Below are 22,027 nucleotides of genomic sequence, written 5' to 3' on the forward strand. Positions count from 1 at the left end.
CTCCCCGCCTCTACCCCCCCCCCCCCGCGCGCCCCGTATCTCTTTCTTTCTTTCTTTCTTTCTTTCTTTCTTTCTTTCTTTCTTTCTTTCTTTCTTTCTTTCTTTCTTTCTTTCTTTCTTTCTTTCTTTCTTTCTTTCTTTCTTTCTTTCTTTCTTTCTTTCTTTCTTCCTCCCTCCCTTCCTTCCTTCCTTCCTTTCTTCCTTTCTTTCCCTTCCCCCGCTACCAGCACAGACCTGCATGGCACCAACCCCAGGTGTACGGGGAAGACTGGCCGGCGAGTCCGAAGAGTAGGGGAGCCTTGTGGGTCGGGGACGGGGGTGGAGAGGCGAGCTAGGCGGGACTGGGCGCTCGCTCGCTCGCGAGGCGGCCTCCTTCTCTCGATGACCCACCGGCAGTCCTGGGGTTACCTTCTCCCTTCTCCCTTTCAGATACGTCACGATGGATCAAACAGCTACCGTTTGATGCAGCTGGGATGCCTGGAGTCCGTGGCCAACTCCACCGTCGCCTATTCTTCCTCGTCGCCCCTCACTTACTCCACCACCGGCACTGAGTTCGCCTCCCCCTACTTCTCCACCAACCACCAGTACACCCCCCTGCATCACCAGTCCTTCCACTACGAGTTCCAGCACAGCCACCCGGCCGTCAACCCGGACGCCTACTCCTTGAATTCGCTCCACCACTCGCAGCAGTACTACCAGCAGATCCACCATGGCGAGCCCAGCGACTTCATCAACCTGCACAACGCCCGGGCCCTCAAGTCCTCCTGCCTGGACGAGCAGAGGAGGGAGCTGGGCTGCCTCGACGCCTACCGGCGCCACGACCTGTCCCTGATGAGCCATGGCTCCCAATATGGGATGCATCCGGATCAGAGACTTCTGCCCGGACCAAGCCTTGGGCTGGCCGCCTCGGGAGCGGACGATTTGCAGGTAACCAGAGAGGGGGGGGGAGAGAGGGAGGGAGAGAGAGAGAGATCGCTCCCAACCTCCACCACCTCTCCGCTCCTGTACCCGAGGGGCCCGGGGCCACCCTCTTCCAGCTCCCGCCTGCCTCAAGGAAGCGCTCCGACCTCCTCCCTTCTCCAGGATGGTCTTGGTGTGGACGGATGAAACCCTTCTCCTACGGGCCTATGGGCTGGGGTGGTGGGAGCCTTAGGCCAGGGAGAAAGGTAGCTTCCTTCCTAAAGACGAGTCAGACCTCGCTCATCTCCCTGCTTCTCTGCAAAACTTCCATCGGAAGCCTCAGAGGCAGGAACCTCTCTCTTCTCTGTCCCTCGAGCACAGAGACAGAGTAAAAAGTATCGGTCAACCCGCTGCCCAGCCTGTTGGTCCCACCCTAGTGCGAGCGTTAACACCGGCTGGGCAAAGGGGTGATGGACCTACAGTGGGTGTGATGTGAAAAGATCTCTAAAGCTCCATCCTTGCCAGTTATACCCGTTTTATTCTCCCCGACGGTGCGCTTCATTTCAACAGACCTTCGGTTTCTGGCTTTCTATCTTCCCTACTTCCTCTCTCCCTGTCCCTACGCACGCAATCGTTTAATTTCGGCCCTGACACTTTTTCTGCTTTTTTAAAAGTCGAGCACACATTTCTTGGTTATTTTATCTTCTTATCGACAAGGGGAGATGCTATGCTGGTTGTGCTTTTCACAAGGGGTTTCTAGTTTCAATACGACAGTAAAATAAAAACAAAAACAAATAAACAAGAAATCCCACTAGGGGGTCTGAGAAATTTCTCCCGTCAGATACATCGAAATAGGTTTCGCCATAATCCCGAAATTTTCAAGCTGGTTTCTTGTCCTTATTTCCCTCCCCAAAAATCAACATTCAGAGCTTTTTTTAAAAAAGGGGGGGGGGGTCTTATTAGGGGAAAGATGCGTGTCAACTCCCTTAGTCTGAAGAAAAGTGTGTGAGTGTGTCTGTATGTGTGTGTGTGTGTGTGTGTGTGTGTGTGTCCGTTGGCCAAAGGAAAGGCCCCCTCACGTGCATGTGGGATCTACACAACAATAAAATAATTTGGGGCCATGGAAAACAGCTCCCTTAAACCTGACTTCCTGCATTGAAATCCACTCAATAATTTTCCACGCTTCTGTCTCTCGCCACCCTTTCCATTTTCAGCAAGGCTTCCCCTTATGTTCCCTCTCACCAGTCCTTCGCTCAAATCTTTCTATTCACTCATGAGCTTCACTAAGACCTATTTACTTCCCCCGCTTTTTTTAATAGCCACGTCTGTTGCTGATTTTCTCTCCCTTTTTTTAGCTGTACATTTTTCCCCCTATGGCAAACACAAAGCCTTGTTTTTTTTTCAAAAGGAGGGATTAGAGACGTTTGCAAGGCAGCACACAATGACTAAATCCTGTGCAAAAAGGCACCATAGTTTATCCAATTTTCGACTTAGTGCCATTCAGCTGGTCACTTATGCAATGTCATCCGACCAAACGACGTGTTTCCCACTCGCCCCCCCTTTTCCCCATCGCCAAGACCTAGAGGGCAGGTTCTTTCTTTCTTTCTTTCTTTCTTTCTTTCTTTCTTTCTTTCTTTCTTTCTTTCTTTCTTTCTTTCTTTCTTTCTTTCTTTCTTTCTTTCTTTCTTTCTTTCTTTCTTATCTCATAGCTATTAATAAAACCACGTTGGTTTTATTTAAAGAGGGAGGAAAATAGGATCCACTTTCCTTCTTTATGTTTGCATTTCGGGTGAGCAGTAAAACAACCGCAGACATAAAAAATAACAAATTATTTCCACAATTTTCGGTTATTCGGGATGTATGCGTTGTGATCATGATCTACATTTAGTTTTCTTTGGAAGGCTGGTACAACCTTCATCCCTTTCTTTCATGCTTTCTTCTGTTTAAAGCTAAATTGTGAGATATAGAAAAAGGGAGGCTGGGGATTGGCTACAGTGAATTTTCCTCGATTTGCTTAATTTTTCTTAACTTAGAATTTTTAAATCTCGTTTGTAAATGCACACACACAAGTCTTCCAGTTTCTGTTTCTTTTTCCGCCCCCTTCGCCTCTCCCTTCGCCCCCGCTCCACTTTCTTCATCAACATATGCCTCATTTCTGATGCAACAAATGTAAATATACTTTCTCCTGCTCAGAATGTTAAGTGAAAGTCCAATAGTTTGGAAGGCTGTTTAAGTCAGTCTAACAGATGTAAGGAGTCTTGGAGCCGGAGAGGGCATCTTTGAGTCCCCTAAAAAGATTTTCCATGGGCAACAAAGGAAACTGTCACACCTTTTCCCATCACCGCTTTAATTTATGCACAGTCGCCCAGTTTCTGTCCATATTGATTTCATAATCACTTTAAGGCAGAACACTTAAAACTCAAAGGAAACCCTGGAAAAGGGATTTCTAGACCAGCATCAATATGGCGAATGTGTGTATGGGGTTGGGGGGTGGGGACTGTAAAGATTGTTTTCTTTTTAATATTATTATTATGCGCCGACTCTTTCTCCGCATGTACTTAACTCTTCACGGGCTGTTGAGTAGGTTAACCCCCTTAAAGGCCTCTTTTATGTCCAATACCTCGTTTGTTTGTAAAGGAAAGTGCGTCTCTTAACACATTTCCACTGGACAAAGGGATCTCGGAGTGGGGGTGTTGGAGGGGAAAATGCGCACACACAGGAGGGGAAAAAACTCTTTCGGCCGCGAGAGACCCCTTCTTTGGCCAGCTTCTTTCGAAAGTGGAGATCAGGTTGCCACTCGGTCAAGGAAAGTTTTTGCCTGGCGCTGGCGAGGGAGGGAGGGAGGCGTTGCAACCTCCGGCTGAAATCGACAGCCGTCATTGTAGCGTTTTCCGCCCGCAGCGGCATCGCTGAACGGTTCCAGGGAGAACCCCTCCCCCGTTGTGTTGGTCCACGCTGCTCTCTTGCTAACTCCCATCTCCAGGAGTGGCTTCCTAGGGATGATTATCTTCTCTATTTCTAAAAAAGCTTGCAAATTCTGCGGCACACTGGCGCTACGCCTACATGGCCCATTTAGACTTTCTCTTGAGTAAAGGGATCCATATGCTTCACAACTAAACTCACCTGCATGTCAGATTATTATTATTATTATTATTATTATTATTATTATTATTATTATTATTATTATTATTATTATTATTATTATTATTATTATTATTATTATTATTATTATTATTATTATTATTATTATTCCCTCCCCTCCCACCACCAAATAGCCCTTGGGGATTTTTACAGTTTTCCTTTTCTTCCTGTGGTTGCTGCTGTTTGGTTTGTCCCTGCTGACTCCCTCCCTCTTTGTCTGCCTGACAATCAAGCACCCACAAGAGAAGATGATTCTAAGTCTAGAAAGGGGTTGTTTTTCTTGAAAAGGCTTTTTTTTGGGTTCTGAAATGTACAAACTCTTTTTAGCAGTTTGGTGAGAGAGGTGTTTGTTTCCGTTCCCATTTCAAGGGAGTATCTTGTGCCCTTTAATCCCCTGCATGGATCTCTGTATCTGATTTTCTTTTATTTTCTTCCTTCAAGGGCTCAGTGGAGGCCCAGTGTGGGCTCGTGTTGAACGGCCAAGGTGGGGTGATAAGGAGAGGTAAGCCAGTTTGCAACCCATGGTTTTCTTCCTTATTTTACCAGTGGATATGAATTTTGCCCATCAGTTAGGAAACATTTATTCTGTGTTAACTGATGAGTCTCAAATCCTAGGGAAAATACCTGTGTAAGGAACAGAGTGCTGGCTTTCTTTTGTATTCCTAAAATTCTCCCTCCGCCTCTCCGCACAACCCAGGAGAATGCTGCAAAAAAGCACAAGCACCGATTCCAGAAAAAGGAGCATTTAAATGACCAATGCCTGTTGAGGCAGTTGTAGGCCAGTCTTTATTCACTGAGAAAAAAAAATACATGTAGTGTTCAAAAAATGAAAGACAACTCTAGTTTTCAATTTGTGGTGATCTTTCAATATTCTTCCCTTGTTTGCATTCCTGGTTCTACTGTTTGTAAATATTTCAAAAACTTTTCAGTTCCCTTTCTCACAGAAATAATTTTATTGAAAAGCTAAAAACATGTTCAGTGACAGTTTGCAAAAAGTGTTTTTCAAAGTTGGCTTCTGGAAACAAATAAAAATAAACAGTAACTGTCTAAGGGTGTATTAGAGAAGCTAGAATTACGGCGTGGGGGACTAAAGGAGCAGCCATAAACATGCCATTCTGATCTCACATATATTGAGATGAATCAGGGAGGGAGCAGGGAGAGGGTTAGCTGGCGTCCTGGTGTGAATCAGTACTCTTTTTGGACTGCAGAGATGAAGGCCAGCTATGCTCTAGGTCACTCCTGCATTACCTTGCCAGGCTGGTTAATAAGGGCAGCTTAATAAAAATGTCAGAGAACAGAACGTTATTCTAATTTTTCATCTGATGGTGAGCTGTGTTTGGAGAAGTGGGGAAGCATATTCAGATTTCCAGACCTAGTTTTTCTCCCACATATCACCAATATTAGCCATGACAGACTTCCATAAATCTGTGGTAGAATTTGTGCTAGGCTTATGCTTAGCACTGTGTAAATGCTGGATACTGAGAGAGGATATGGCTTAATTCAAGTAACAAAAACAAAAAAACGGCATTTTTTATTGGAAAGATCCTGGCACAAAAAAACCCGGGTTTTTTATTGGAAAGACCCTGGCACAATCCTATAGACACATAACATCAATAACTTGGGGGGGGGCGTAATTTGGTTGAAAATAATGTCCTTTCCATCTGAGTAAAGAGGTTTAATATGAAGTAACTGGAAGTATACGGGTCTTTATCCTCAAGTGCTTTCTAGCTGTTTGGGGCCATGGGTAGAGGCCGAGACTAATTTCGACTATAACTTGTTTCCTTTTCTCGCTGAGATAATGTTAATAACATTGATTCTTAGTTATATTTCCGAGAAGCAGAAGCCAACATTGACAAGGGAGACATTTATTTCCGTCTAGTACTGCATTGCTGAAATAAAAGCCAATCCGTAACAAATCATTAGTACCGTGAAACTCTGGAAGAAAAGGATTGTGACATGCCATGACAAACCTGCCCGCAGTAAAACATTGTCATATCACACCAGTCCGTCGGCGGACCTGCCATAGATATCGCGAGTTCCGGAGGACGTATTATTACATGTGGTTCTGAATGGACAGCTCCTTGCCGGTTTGTTTCCTCCGGCGGCAGTGATGTGATCCCGCTGAGCGCCTTCAGGTGGCTCAGGACAGCTCTATTCTCAAAGCCGAGAATTGGGGTTTATCATGTCTCTTTCGGCCGCTGTCCTTCGCGAAAGCAAGGGTCGTGGAAAGTCATGGGGCTGCCTTGGGAATAAACGAATGGGCCATCTTTTGCGTTACGTTACCCGTGTTGTAGGTTAGTGGAACCCGGCATTGTGAAAGGGGATAGCAATCTAATCCGAAACTTCCCCGTTCTCCTTAATGGCAAACCCTTTGTTCTGCTCACCATTTATACAATCGTGGCTTTCTAGTTTGTTTGGTTTGTTTTTATTTTTGCTTTGTGTTTTGTTTGTTCGGGATACTTCCACGCATATCGGTAGTGCTGCTGTGGCTTGGATAGACAGAGGAGCAACACGGCATGTGAAACGACATGGGCTAAGGGGTGGCGGAGAATACAAGAAAATAGTTTTGATTTCAAGCTGGAAACGTGACACCATTTCTCTGGAATAAGCCCACGTACGTTGCGGGTACTCATTCGATTCAAATAATTCCCCTCTTCCCCACCACCGAGTGTGTGCGATAGTTTTGGTTCCTAGGAATTCGGTTGGTACTGTATTAATAATAAACAAGGGCTTTGGGTTTGGGGGCTGGATCGTTACTGGAGAGAAAGGGAAAGGCTGACTTCCCATCAGTGGGGAGGTTGTCTCTGTACTGCTTGACTGGACTGTAATCTCTTCCCCGCTCTTTTATCGAGTCCTTCCCATCTAGTTGATACAATTTCTCTCCAAGCTCTTTCCTGATAAGGAGCTTCCAATTACCCGAACAACTGGTGGCAGGACTGAAAGACTGCTCTCCCCCCTCCCCGCCCCCCCTTCTTCTTCTTCTTCTTCTTCTTCTTCTTCTTCTTCTTCTTCTTCTTCTTCTTCTTCTTCTTCTTCTTCTTCTTCTTCTTCTTCTTCTTTTCAAAAGCTCATCGAATTATTCGAGGATTTAAAGATTGACGGTAAAAGAGATCCAGCATCGAAAATGTAAGGCTGTTTCTCGACTAATCTTGAGAGCAGCGCGGCTCTTGTAGGGGAAGCCATCCATCTCTTAATGGAATAAGGCAGATATATCAAAGACAAACCTATACCTTGCGAATGTATACTCCGAGCACATGATAAATATTTTGTCCGATTTTTTTAAAGGGCGTTAACTGTAATCCAACCACCACGTACTTAAAAGAGCTAAAGAGCCTTCCCTACGTGTCAGCCAGGGCTCCTTTCCTCCTAACCACCTCACGAACCCTCCAGCACTGCCTCAAGACAAAGACCGTCTCCTCGGGATCTCGTGCCTTGGACGGAGGTCCGAGTGGAGCTCAAAAGAAGGGAGGAAAGGCGGAGGAATGGGATGTCTAAAAGGAATACGAAAAGATATATGAAGGAACAGAAAAGGAAGGAGTAGAAAGGGACATTGCTTAGGGAGGGAACTAGGAAAAAAAAAGAGGAAGGATCCCTAAGTCCTGAGCCTTGAGAAAAGGAGAGGAAAGAGGGAAATTGGTGTCAGAAACTGAGCAGGAGTAAAGAAATACAAAACTAACCAGGAGTGAAGGATCTCTACCTAGAACAGGACAGACAGGAAATGACAGAAGTTGCAAATCCTCGCTGTTCTAAAAGTAGCCCGTCCTGTCCCTTTTCCTGAGCAAAGCAAGGTTGTTCTAGAAAAACACAGGAGCTCCTCTTGGGCAGCAGAAAACTCTCAGCCCACACCGGCTTCTGCCCCCAAGAAGCAGGCCCTTTCTTGCCCTCCACCTTCTCGCATGTTCCAGCTGAGACCTTCTTCGCTGGCTCCTTGATTTGGTGCCTGGGCGCTTTTTAATGAGACTTGGGGAAGAATGGCCTTTTCCCTTTCCTGAGTTTGTGCGCGCGTGAGGGTTGGCGAGTGTGTGCGCGCGCGTGCGCGCCTGTGTGAAAGGGGTCAGGGCAGCAGGGCTGAGGTGCTGGGCGAGCTAATTACCAGCCAGAGCCAATATTTGCCACGGATTCCGTGGCCGAGCTCCCACTGCTATCACTTCCAGTTAATGGTGTGCAGGATTTCGCCCCGAGCTTCGCTCCTCGCACCATCACAACCAATAATCTTTACTTTACCTACTGCGAGCGTATCGATAGCTTCTCTCGCCTCAGGCGCCCGCTTTGATATGGTAATCTTTCCGAGGGCCCAAATTCTGCAGAGATCATATTAATGTTGTACATACAGACGAGTGCAACTTTGCCTTAAAAGTTGAATATTCAGATTCGCCCTTTCAAAAGAAATCTCTGGCGAAGATAGGAACTTTCTATTTACAAGAGTCGCCTGCGATTTTAAAACGACGGCAAAGCGAGGGAGGGGGTGGGTGGGTTGGAGAAGAAGCATCTTTCCTCTCTTTCTGCCCCCTCCATCGCCCCACCCCCAGCTGTCTCCTCTTTCCTTCTCCTCCTCGTTCTTCTTCATTTTTTAAGGCACGACTCTTCTATTTTAAGAACTTGTCCTTAATTATCAGTCTAGAACCTGCTTGATTATTACTATGTTCTGTTTTGTTAGATCTTGTCTTTTTCTGTTTGCTGAAAGCCTGTAATGCTTTCAGGCCAATAATTGATCAGTAACGTCCTATCTATTTTTTTTTTATTTTTAGAAAAAAGAAAAGAGAAAGACAACATAGTGACACTTAGCCCTCCTGTGTCGTTGTATGAAATGGCAAACTCCAAAAAAGGCAAAAAAAAAAAAAAAAAGGCACCCGGCTCTTGTTTCGCTTTGTGATCATCCATCTTTCTCTGCCCCAGGCTAATTTCAGAAGCTTAAATACTGCTATCGCCTCTGGGCCAGGAAGAGAAAAAGGGGGCCCAGGCTATCGGCAATCTCTCTTTCTCGATTGCCCTTGGCAACGTAAAATACAAACTACTTTGAATCAAAACATTTTTGGGGAATTAATATGATCTGAACTCTTCCCGTTTTAAGAGATCTTGAGTTTGTCAAATCGCTTAGAGGTGACTGACATGAGAAGGCTGAAGCATTAATGCAGAGCTAGGAACATTGTCAGATCTTATTTGATTAAAAAATAAAAATAAAAAAATATAAAAAAATAAAGAAGCTCTTAAAAGCTTCAGCATCAGTCGCCAAAAAGCGGCTTATCCAATAAAATCACACGATAGAGGTCCCTCTTCTCTGCCTCCTGCCTTTTATGTGTTTACTTAAGGCGCTGCCTATCACTCGCATTCCGGGGTTTGATCGTGGGCCTTTGATCTGAAATTTTAATTTGAGGTACTTAATGATGAAACTGCGGTCTAATGACTCATTCATTGGATGCGAAGCGGGGGGGGGTGTGTGGAAAGGAAAGAGAGTTTTTAAATACGGGGTGGAGTGTGGCTCCGGGTAAGGGAGGGGGGCATCGAAGACCAAACATTGAATTTTAGTTTAATTTTATTTTTAAAAGGGAAACTCCAAGTGTTGTGTATATCGTACGTTCTGGCAGAATATTACCAGGAGGCATATGCCGTGTAACGAAAGACTCTGTTCGCACTGGGTGTACAGAACAGAGAACTGGGAAGGGAATCCAGATGGGAGAGGAACCAGAAAGGCTTCGTTCATTTTAACTGTAAACGCCTAAACAGAACGTAGAAGGTAAAGGGAATTCGTGAGTATTTGTGGCAGAAGAGCGCAAGGAAAGACAGGAGGTGCAGGAGAGCACGTATCCCGTCGATCATATTTATACGCCTATTACTTAAGTAATTTTATGTAACCTCCCCTGAAGTAAGTCACCTTTTAATGTTTAATTTCTCAATTCCAAGCAGTTGTTACAAAGGCTTAATTTTGGTGGAATTGTTTTAGGGCGCCCGCACATCACGTGGTCCTCGTGTTTAAGGGAAGCCCTACAGCTTCGTTCGTGGCTTGGTTCAGTGTGAACCGATCCTGCGTCTGATTATTGGGAAGCTCAGAGGTCAGCGGAGGGCCCTGATTCCAGCGGGGGAACCCTTTACCCGTTACGTTGGGCTGAGGTACCCCTCCGCTTGAACCACTTTCAGGCCACCCGTTCTAAAAGTCCCACGGAAGGGAAACATGATGTATTGCGGTGGTTTCTATCTGGGCACGCCTTCCTAACAAGAGCGTTTCCCTATGAGGCTTGTTAACCAGCTTTCTCTGTCCTATTTCTGTTTCCTGATATGCCTCAGATTATTTATCTTAGGCTGGGTTTTGTTGGGGGGTTTTCCACCCTCTAGGCGCATTTCGGATTCATTTTATGAAAGTGCAACCCCCTCTCTCTTCGCTTTTTCTATAAACATAATGAGAAATGTGCGGAGACACATCCAAGTAATTTCTATTTTTTAAAAAAGTTTTTGTGTTAATTTTGTAATATTTTAGACTTTTCTTAACAGGCCTATTCTTGTATTCTTTGTTCCGCGACTGTCTGGTGTCCCCCACTGTTCTCTCTCTCTCTCTCTCTCTCTCTCTCTCTCTCTCTCTCTCTCTCTCTCTCTCTCTCTCTCTGTGTGTGTGTGTGTGTGTGTGTGTCTGTCTGTCTGTCTGTCTGTCTGTCTGCCTGTCTGTCTCCTTCTTCCTCTCCCTCCAAGCTACGTCCATCCGTCTCCAGTATTCCTTTGGCGTTTCTCTCCCTCCAAACATCCAGAGAGGAATCCACCTGGAAAACCTTCCGCCCCCTGCTTCCCTTTCAGGTTTCCCGGGTCCTTGAGACTTTGTCCCTAAAGAAAGAAAGAAAGAAAGAAGGAAAGAAAGAAAGAAAGAAAGAAAGAAAGAAAGAAAGAAAGAAAGAAAGAAAGAAAGAAAGAAAGAAAGAAAGAAAGAAAGAAAGAAAGAAAGAAAGAAAGAAAGAAAGAAAGAAAGAAGAACGGGTGTCTCCCCTATTCAGCGCATCGCGGGGGCCACGCAGGAACCCAGAAGAAAAGCCCGATGGGTTTCCATTGCCGCCTCCAGACGGGTTAGAGTCATTGGTCTCCCCTCCGCCTCGTCAAGAAAGAAACGGGGGCCGAATCACGGGCGGCTCTACTCGTCTTCGTGGCCTGTGCCGGCCCGGCACTACTCTCTTCCCTTGTCAGCCATGCTTACATCCCCGTTCCCTTCCCACTCTTCAGCTCCTATCTGATCTTGATAATCCTATAATACGTATAATTTGCCCTTAATGTATTGTCATTAACTCTGCTGTCTCATTCTCTTCTTCTTCTTCTTCTTCTTCTTCTTCTTCTTCTTCTTCTTCTTCTTCTTCTTCTTCTTCTTCTTCTTCTTCTTCTTCTTCTTCTTCTTCTTCTTTCCAGGAAGCAATTTGAGTCCCATTAAATAGCCTTAATGCGCTTGTTTAATTAATAGCTCCAGCCGAGCCAATTTCAAACGGAGTCACAACAATAAAGGGGGCGGGGGGGGGGAAGAAAGAGAAACGGGAAGAGCGGGCGGGCGAGTTCAGGAGGGAAGCGGCTGTAATCAGCTCTCGGCGCGGCTGGCGTGAGTTGGCGGATAGTCCAGCTGGGGGAGGGGGACGCTTGGCTTGGCGGCCAGATTAGCAGGCGAGGGTCTCAACAGTTGTCTCGGCCTGGGCCAGTTTTCTCACAGGAACTGCTCCGGCAGCCCAGCCCCACATCACGGGCTAGGAGACTTTCAGCCCGATTCCCACTCCTTTCGATGGTTGCTTCTCCAAAAGCCAATTCCGTTGAAATCCGTGCGCAAAATACTGGTGTGGACACTGCCTGTTTCCGATCCTATGCAAGGCCAACAGAAGGAACTCAAAACTGTTTCGAGGCGGCTGAACCCCTGGCCGCCTCGAAAGCTCTGTTGAAATCAATAGGAAGGATGTCCTTGCTCATAAGGAAAATAGAAGCATTTGAAAGGTGGACCTTTCGCAGGATGTTAGGAATTCCTTGGATCAAGAGAACGAAGGAATACCAAGGCGGGTGCTTAAAGGTCAAGGAATCACGCAACACACAAAATGCGGGGAGCTAGAAGACTTTGACCACGTAGTGGGGAGGATCTGGATTCGTCCCAGATTCTCTCCAAATGGCCCTGGCGACCAGTTGTTGACTTATATCCGGGGTGCGGGAGTGAAACACCTTCCCGGCGGGGTTTCCCCCGGTATTCTGCTATGACTAGGTTGCGTGGATTGCCTTGTTTCCCCAGGCCATAAAGGAACTTAACTCCAAAGGAGTTATGGGGGGTTGCTCCTATAAACCCCCAATTTATAGGAGCATTTTACTCCCGTTCGAAGGGAAAGGGCCAAGGCAAAACCCTACACGCTGAAGTCCCACCGAGGGCAACGGCGACAAGCATCAGCGGCCCAGTTCCGAGCTGACTCAAAAGCAAGGTCCCGTCCTAGTTTAGCGGAAGGCCTTCTCCCGCCCACATGCGCAGGATTATAGTTTTCCACCCATCAGTTTCTAGAGGACGTGGAAAAATACCTAATGAATAGGTATTTTTTTCCCCCAAAAGTGTGCCAACTGCGCGGGAAAGAGGCCTTTGGATGAAGCAAGCGTGATCCGCTTCGAAGTATAGGGGTGCAACGCGGAGGCTGAAACCAGTGGTTCAAATATAAACTCTGGGTTCGTCTCCCGACCGTCCTCCAGCAAAAGAGCTGTCGGCTTGTGGTGCCCAGCCCCCCCTCCCCAACTCACTGGGTGAAGGATTCGTCCCAGATCCTCCCCAAAAAGCAGAAGTTTGGGGGTGGCAGGTTGAGCGGGCTCGTGGGTGGAGCCAAGGCCTTGGGGAACCTTCCCTCTGGCGCGCCGCGGAAAGTTGCGGATCCACAAAGCGGGGCATGGGGGGGGGGGACGACGCCCTTCCTTCCTTGCCTTCCGCTCCTCCCGGCCTTTGGCCTGTTCTACGCTTCCAGATTGGATGTGCGCCCAGTGAAAGCAATCTCGATGAGACCCGCTTGGAGGAAGTTGTTAGGCTGCTGGAATAGATTCTGCTGGGCCTATCCGGTCGAAGGCAACCTCTCATCAACCTTTCTTTCCATGTGCCAAGACTTCTTCCTCTTCCGAAGCTGGACATCTCGAAAGTCAGCTCTCCCTGGGCATGGGGGGCCTGTTAAGGGTGAGGTCCCGCCTCATCCAGCCCAGTTCCTCAGGTTCTTCTCCTTACGACCCTTCCTTTCCCGTTTCTTTTGTCTTGAATGGTCAGCTGTAACAGCCTGCACTTTCCGTTCCTCACTTCGTGGTCAAAGTCTTCTAGCTCCCCGCATTTTGTGTGTTGCGTGATTCCTTGACCTTTAAGCACCCGCCTTGGTATTCCTTCGTTCTCTTGATCCAAGGAATTCCTAACATCCTGCGAAAGGTCCACCTTTCAAGTGCTTCTGTTTTCCTTATGAGCAAGGACATCCTTCCTATTGATTCCAACAGAGCTTCCAGAAGAGCAAAAAGAGCTCTCAGGAGGACGTGCACACGTATTAGGAGGATGGCTGGTATCGCGCTGCCCTCAGAGGACCGCCGGCAGGACCACACCGCCTGGTTTTGACGGCGTTTGTTGCATGAGCGAGGCGCGCCGTTTTCCGTGTGGCCTGGCCTGATCATTGGCCTCTCTTGAAAAGCGGAAAGTGGAAGCGAAGAAGGCCGACTTCCACTTCGAAAGCCGCTTTCCCGGAAAAGATGTGGCGGGCAAAGGAAAAAGAAAGAAAGAAAGGAAAAACTCAAGAAAAAGGCAAATCTCATTACAATATTCTCTTCGTTATAAAGACAAGTGTAAGAGGGTGGCGCGTGTTGTTGTTTTTTTTAAAGTAAAGAACGAGGTTCCTCTTCGCTGTTTTTCGTTGTGTACACCTCCGCCATGTCTCGCCCTCTTTCTCTCCTGGCAAGGCAGGGAGAATCAAGTGCGAGGAATCCTGTCTTCCTTCCCAACATGGTGGGACTGGGAATCCGAGCCTGAAACCGGCGGGGGAACTAGGATAAGCTGGAAGGAGACATCTCTTCGCCCAACAGCCACCGGAAGAAGGTGCTGTGGTGGGGCCACCTCGCTGGTCTCCGGCTGGCCGGAGCTCTCGGGAACGTGAAAACGTGGTTAGCAATGGCTGGGATCTGAACAGATGGCAGCCGGGGCAAGTCTCTCTCTCTCCCCCCCCCTGCTACCTGTTTCTGGGTATAGCTGTCCTATGCAAGGTCAGATGAAGAGGCGGTAGCGAAGGAAAGAGGCAGGGAAGCCATTGGGGGCGGTGTCCGGCAGAGCCTCCCCACACACACACACACTTTCTCCCAGTCATTCGGAGCCTTTTCCTTCACCTTTTGTAGCGCACAGCTTCCATGCGACCCTAAATACGGGCTTCAGTAGAAAAAGGGTCACTGCGCTCTTCCCAAGGACCCGTGGGCAACCTCTCATCAACCTTCTCAGTATGTATTTCTTGGTATTATGTCAAAGGTGATTCCGGAATATTGGTTTTTTTCAACATTTCAACACAGTTCCCTTTGGGGGTTGGTTATGGTTCTTCTTGCCCTGTCCATCAATTGCACGGGAGTTATGGCAATACTAACAGGGTTATACGAGCTGTCTGAAGAGTGAGTTTTGTCACTGCCCTCCCAAGTGAGTTTCCATGGCCAAGTCTTCTCAGTCCAAGCCCAACATTCTGCTCACTACAGCACACTGGATCCTCCTCCTCCTTCTCCTCCTTTGCACAGTCTCACTGAAAACTATTGGTCTTGCTTTTGAGTAGAAATACTGTACCAAAAAGCAGAAATACGAAGAAAACCCACTTGTAAATGCAAACTCATGCTAAGTTTACCAGTCTGATCGGTGCACATTTAGAACACGTATTTAGAACATGTAATTAGAAGAGTATCTTTATTTGGGTGTGTGGAATACAATGACCATCAATGTCACATTGCTAAGTATTTTAAAGTTAACTTCACTCCATCAAGGAAAAAAAAGGTTATCTATCTGCTTGCCTGTCTTGTTGGGTAAGGGTCAGACTAAATGTTAGATATATTCTGTTAGGGAGGGGAAACCACTATGTGCCTGTGTAATGTTCTTTAGAATTTAGGGATTGGAAGCTGAAATGTCTCCATCATTGGGTCCTGATTCTGCCAGCACAAGGTCTTCTGCCTTTAGATCAAAAAGTCATGACCCACTTACTCCTTCCATTATCCTAATGCAACTTTCTCCTATGATTCATCTAACTATTCCTCAGCCCTCAGGGTGACTTTTCAGAAAGCAGTAGGAACTCTAGAAAAGTCCCATTTCATGAGTGGAAATATATTTCTTTGTATTCAGCACTTAGTCTGTAGTGTATTTAGTCTACTAAATGATCCAGCCTTTGGTGATGACTATTGATAAGTCTAGACAGTTCTCCAGTCTGCTCAGATATATTGACACCTGAACCTTTAAAAATTCACTAATGAACACCGGGTACACCCAGTCACCCTTGAGAGCATGTTTCTTGAAGTTTTATCTAGAGATTGAGAGCCAACACGGAAGAATGGATAAAGTGTGAGACTAGGTATTAGAAGACCTGGCTTTAAATACCTGCTGAGGGGTGGCAATAGTAAATCTATGCCTTGAACATCTCACATACCTCAGAGTTTAAACTTTATTATGATCAACATAGGCAAGAAGTGACCAAACACCGCATAACAACAACAGATACCTAGAGAATAGAGACAGGAAATGCAGTCTAGAATATACTACCTCATGCAACCATTTCAGGTCACATCAAGACAGGGCCATGGCTGCTGTTTTTAGGAATACATGTACTGTGATTATTGGCTTTAGAAATGATCCACCCCTCATGGCTTAAAAAGAATCTATTTAAGACCTATTCTGTTTAGAAGTGATAAAGAAGTGAAACATGATGTTTAAAATATATTTTGCATTGAAGACATTTGAGACTGGATGTCTTCAAGGCACTGTACAGATTATGAAAAATGAAGCAAGTGGATCTATAATTATGCTTCTGTCATTATGGCTATGGCTTTTTCAACTCAAAGTCTTTTCCCCTTGTCCTCTTCACCCCTTTTTCCTTGTGTTATGTCTATTAAATTGTAAGGAAGAGGGAAGGGACTGTTTTGTCTTGTTTTTATTAATATGTATACTGCTGTGGGAGTCTTTTCCAATTCTAGAGTGAGGGATAAATATTATAAATAAATACATCATTGTAAGCTGCTTATAAAGATGAGTGACAACTGGGAATAGTCCTTTTCTGATAGCATCTCTGGGAATGCCACGCTGCGGCTAGAGACATGCAATGTTTTTTTTTAATTTATTTTTTTAGGAAGCAGGGAGGGGAAGCAATGTGATCCTTGAATGAAGTCCAAAAAGAAGGGTGGGTTATATCTTTATTGAACCACTAAAACATTTAAAATAGAATATATTTTGAGTCCAGAAGGGCTATTTTTTAATCAGGCATTGAAGAGCATGAGGTGATGGTGAGAGAAACATTCTGATTAGATGGTGCAGCATCATGATAACAGATGAAGCTATGATGCCACTCATGTAGCCACCTGATGCTTTCTGTCCTGCTGTGGATTTTGGATTTTAACAGCTCTCCAGACATTGGGATGGGGAAAGATTCCTTTGTGGGAACTGAAACTCCCAGAATATTTTGGAATATTCTAGAAGTTATAGCATAATTTTTCCACATTGCTGGTTTAAAAAACCCATTAAAATCTGTTTGACCAGACATGACCGTGGGTGAAAGAAAGGGGTGTTTATATGCTATGGGCAGCAATATTATTCTTATGCCACCTGTAGTTCTTCTACAAATTGTGCTTTAACTTCTATGCATAGAATTGCCAAGCTGAAAAACAGTGCTGTGCCATCATACAGAAGGAAGGCTGGTGGCCCCAACATCAGTGGCACAGTGATTCCACTCCAGGATTTACTGCAAATTTTAAAGAATTTGTCCAAATTGCTGAACACTACCCAAAACAGGTTCAGCACCTAGGATAACTCTGATAAAGCACCTGCTCTCTTCTCTTTGTTTAAGAATGTTATAAACCAGACAGAAGAATGATTCCTAAGAAGCTGTGCTACTTGTAGAATTCTGTGAGTTGTAGTAAAACACACACACACACAGAGGGGGGGTAGCTTTATCCTTCTGTGTTAAAAGTTATGGCAATAGGAAGCTGAGTAACCCAGCCATAAAAATGGGGGGGGGACAAAACTAGAGAACTGGAGGATGGCTGCACCGAATATCCCCAAGAAGTGGGTAGCATTTCTTGCCTCCTGGTGTCAGATATTCCATTTCTTTAACAGATCAATTGCACAGCTAGTCAGTTAGTGCTTCCAGGGTAGGCTAGCTGCTGGATCTAAATCATAACATAGAAACAAGTGGCCTGATGCCATTTTGTATTATCTTGGTATTCCACTGGTGGTAAATCAGCTTACTTCATCACCATGGCCTTATGCCAATGGATAGGTAAGGGTCCCTATTGGTGAATTGTGCATGCTCAGCCTATTTCCCCTTTCTTTCCATATGTGGCTGTTCTTGCTGGCTGAAATTCAGGAAAACATACAGCTAGGTCTGCATGCCCAAGAAAGAGTTGGCTTTGTGATTGCCAAACAGCAGCCGTTGAATCACAGGGAAGAAAATGAGAGGGCTTTCAAGAATGATTGGTTCATGTAGTGTAGGACTTGAACACCCTTCTCTATGCCTCTGAGGAGTACCAGAAGTAGCACATGGAATCCTGGCCATTGTTTCTAACATGTTTGTTTTCTGTGTTGTTTGTGAGTCAGGCTTTATTTTAAAACATTTCAATGTGATTTATGGAATGAGTAATGTTTTTCTCATTGAACAATAAAGGTAAAGCAGGTGGGAACAAAATCTTTTCCTATTAAATGAGCAATTGTTTATTCAGCACAAATGGTTTATGCACATACAGCTTGGATTGTTGAAGAGAAAATATTAATATTTCATTGCTGCATCTCCTCATTGTTTGCAAAATGTAGCCTTAATCTGTCTCTTACATTGTTAATATAAAGATCCATGAATGGAAGTAAGTCTCTATCTGTCTGCAAGCAAACATACCTAGAGCTGAAATGAATAATACCCTCCAGCATAATTAACCTTGTTTATACACTATTTGATCAAACTGGAAAATTGGAAGAGCATCACCTTAGAATTCTATATACAAGAAAATGCACACAAGGCACAGATTTGTGGGGAGCAAGGAATTCACTGCCGTTTCCTTTCTGAAACACTGAATTTTTTTTAAAAAAATATTTTATTTATATCCCGCCTATCTGGTCTTGCGACCACTCTAGGCGGCTGTTATGTCATACACAAATTAAATTCATAATTGGGATGGACCTAGAGCCGAGGGTGTTCAGATGTGGGGGGGGGGTTGGAGGGCACATTAGGAGCAGACTGCACTTTCCTCCTTCTTATCTAGACTAAGTTCGTTGACCTTACATTTCACTGAATTAACTTCCTTTATGTCATGAGGACTAACTTGCCCTCTTGATTTCAATGCACTATATTTTCAAGTTACTTATGTTTCTGTTTATGATTCCCTTTGCAAATATTCACATTTATTAAGGGGAAAGGGTTCAAGAAACAGTGCTGATTTTCAGTGTTGAATTTAATTCACAGCACACACAGACTTCACATGTTACACTGCCATGACATGTGTTAAGATTATTTTGGAGCCCACAATATTATAACAGTGAAATGCCCATCACTGTTTGTGTGGGGTGTATGCGTTTGTGTGGTTCAGATGGATGATTTTTTTTTTTTTTGAAATTCCACATTCAAAATCCTAACAGGAAAGAAAATAACACTGAGATATTTGTACATTTCTAACCAATGAAGGGGCATTTTGTTTTCATGGAGAATTTGTGTTACTGAAGGTTAAGCTACAAGGGCTGAAGGCAGCTTTATTTCCATTGGGAGAGCGTCTCTCAGTGCATCCCCTACTTTTCCAGGTAGGGTGCCACTGATTGCATTTTTCACAGTGTGTGGTGGATTTTCCATTTTGACAACCTGTATTTTTGACAGTTATGTTGGTCACTATCCTTTCTCTCCTACAGCCACTGCTGTAGCTACTGCTGCTCATCATCATGTTGATGGCAGCCAAGGGTATTTGCTTACTGTGGAGAGATTAGCATGATATGGGATTCTCATTCAACGTAGTGTCTAACATGGGCCTTTGTACTGCGTATTCAAAAAATGTGAGCCTGGGCTTTTAGTTCAAAATTCTGGGCTTTTAGTTCAAATAGGATGTTTTTCCCATCCACAGTTAAAATCAGATAATCTCAGAGTGCTTGCAGGTTTTTGAGAGGCAAGTGTAAATATATAGAAATGGGAAAAGGGTAATTCAAAGGCTAAAAATTTCGTTTGGTGAATAGGTTGCCTTCCCTCTTAGGAGCAAATGCCAACCATTCACATATACAGGTATAGATAAAAGGGTGCACATGGGGATACCACTGGAATGGAGGCTGAGCCCTTTCTCTTACCTGTGGGACTCCCAGGTGCTGAAAAAAAGAATAAAGAAAATCAGACCTCTGGGGGAAATGCCTGCGTCCATCTGCACAAGCCCCATGCCATGCTTGTTCTTTCACCACAGTATATACAGTTATGACAAACTGGGACTGCCTTTTATAACCATTTCCACTAATGATTATCTCTTGGAATGTACTAGGTAGGTATAAATGTGGAAGCCTTGAATTAAAAATCATGAACCCAAAATGTATAAAGGGGGAAATCATGAATAAATTTACGACCAAAGTCCTTCTTATGAGTTGAAATATGATAAATATGAGTTGAGGATTACAGTACACAGCTTGCACTGTGTGGATGAATGGAATATGTCTACCCACACGATTCCTCTTCCAAAAATCACTAATTGTTACAGTGTAATTACATGGGCTCAAAACCCTATTTGGCTATGAACCTCAGTGAGTGACCTTGGACCAAGTCTGTCTTACCACACGGGGCTATTGTCAGGATAAAGTAGGGGGTAAGAGACTCACATACACTTCACCGAGCCATTTGAAGATGAGCTTTAAATGTAGGCACCCAGTGTAGTTTAGTGGAGAGGCCTGGGCCTGGAATGTCAGGAGAAGTCAGATGCAGGAGTGAGTGTACATCCCTGGATGCAACAATCAACAAATTACTTATAACTGTTGTCAGATCCAAACAACTGAGTGCTAAGACAACCTGAATTATGGCTGCAAAAACAAAAGTTAAAAGTTTGTTTGTTTGTTTGTTTGTTTATTCTATTTATACCCCTCCTATCTGGTCATTTCGACCACTCTAGGCGGCTAGAGTGCCTTTTACATAACTTCTCAACTGGATTTCACTAGTTCTTCCTTTTTCTTGTTATGGGAGAAACAACTAACATCAACATTTCTGTTCAAAAAAGAAGATTTAAAACAGATACTGTAGGTGTACAGTATGTAATCGTACAACACAGTGTGTGTGTGTGTGTGTGTGTGTGTGTGTAAATGTGTTTGCATAGGAAGAACTAGAATATCATATTTACATAATAAAGCATTCTGACCAATCAGAATCAGCCAGACAGATATATAAAGCAGGTGTCAGCAGTCTCTCAGATAGGGATGATAAAATCACAATATGTGATAGTGTTCAGATAGGGCTGATAGTCTTTGATAGGGCTAAATGTGTTAGGGTGTGAGAGTTAGTTGCTTATAAATGGACCTGTCAATAAGCCAAGTACATAACTGAGACAAATGCCAATATGTCCAAGCACTACGAATTTTATTAAATTATACATGTGTTCTAAACACTAAGCATTATTCATGGTTTTAACAAAGACCACATAATTACATACTATGAACTGCCGGCACAAACATACACAAGAGGCTATCAACTTTTACTCTGAAAGTAGCCTTTTACAGTGGACCCTCTACTTAAGAAATTAATTCATATTGGAATGGTGGCTGCAAGTCGAAAAGTCTGTAGGTCGAATCTCCATTGACCTACAGTGCATTGAAAACTGATTAATCCCATAACCAGCGATTTTTATTCTATTTTTGTTCCATTTTGGTTTTTTTCTGGTCTGTAAGTCGATTCTCCGGCTGCAAGTCGAATCTAAATTTTGCAGCCAGAGAAGTCTGTAACTCGAAAAGTCTGTAAGTCGAGCCGTCTGTAAGTCGAGGGTCCACTGTATCTGTACACTTGAAACTGCTGGGCACAGACTCTGTTCGTTACATTTCATGCACCGTTTGTCACACGCAAGGCTATAACTGAGGCAATTACATCTCCTTTTCCAAGCCATGCAGTTTAAGAATGAGGAAAGTCACTCCAGAATTAAAATACCAGAAAAGTAGAGTAGAAGAAATTATTTTTCAAATCACATTCCATTGTGAATTGTCTCCTATAAATGCATAGTTACCTTTAAAGTGTCCATGTTCTTGTAACTCAGTGTTCGGCCAGTGAACATGTCACTGTCAGTTTTAATAAACAAATTTTGGTATGACCATTTGTTTTTCAGTGGGATGAAACTGGTAGAGACATACCTTTTTTCTGAAATATATCCCACGGGCAGTTGGGGGGGGGGAAGAAGATCTTGAGCTAATGTGTGTCATGTATGCCTTTGCAGGTGGTACATGTGTGGTTAACCCCACAGATCTCTTTTGCTCGGTTCCTGGGCGCTTGTCTTTACTCAGCTCTACTTCCAAGTATAAAGTGACCATCGCAGAAGTGAAGAGACGCTTGTCACCACCAGAATGTCTCAATGCCTCACTTTTGGGAGGGATTTTGAGAAGGTAAGGAAAAGCTAAGGGAGCCAGTGTAGTGTAATGGATAAAATGTGAGGCAGGCCTCGGGAGACTTGGGTTCAAATCCTCACAGCCATGGGTCCCTTAAGTATCTCACATACCTTGGAAGCCCTATTAAGGCTGCGACAAGCTAGAACTGGCTTGACAGCCGAACACACACAAGGAAAAGGTAAGTGCAACTGCATCAAAGGAGCAACAGATTATAGGAGCATT

The 22,027-nt window shown here is 44.6% G+C and overlaps 1 protein-coding gene across 3 annotated transcripts in view; it reads left to right on the forward strand.

Annotated features, from left to right (window-relative positions):
- TFAP2D (transcription factor AP-2 delta) overlaps nt 1-22,027 on the forward strand; it is a 53,363-nt gene that overhangs the window by 1,459 nt on the left and 29,877 nt on the right. For all 3 annotated transcript variants that reach the window (XM_020790622.3, XM_073004099.2, XM_073004093.2), the window contains exons 2-4: nt 430-927; nt 4,483-4,543; nt 21,637-21,802. In XM_020790622.3, the coding sequence (XP_020646281.1) occupies nt 430-927; nt 4,483-4,543; nt 21,637-21,802 (725 nt within the window). The remainder of the gene's footprint in view (nt 1-429; nt 928-4,482; nt 4,544-21,636; nt 21,803-22,027) is intronic.

The sequence above is a fragment of the Pogona vitticeps genome, chromosome 1, assembly GCF_051106095.1.
Source record: "Pogona vitticeps strain Pit_001003342236 chromosome 1, PviZW2.1, whole genome shotgun sequence".
Taxonomy (NCBI): Eukaryota; Metazoa; Chordata; class Lepidosauria; order Squamata; family Agamidae; genus Pogona; species Pogona vitticeps.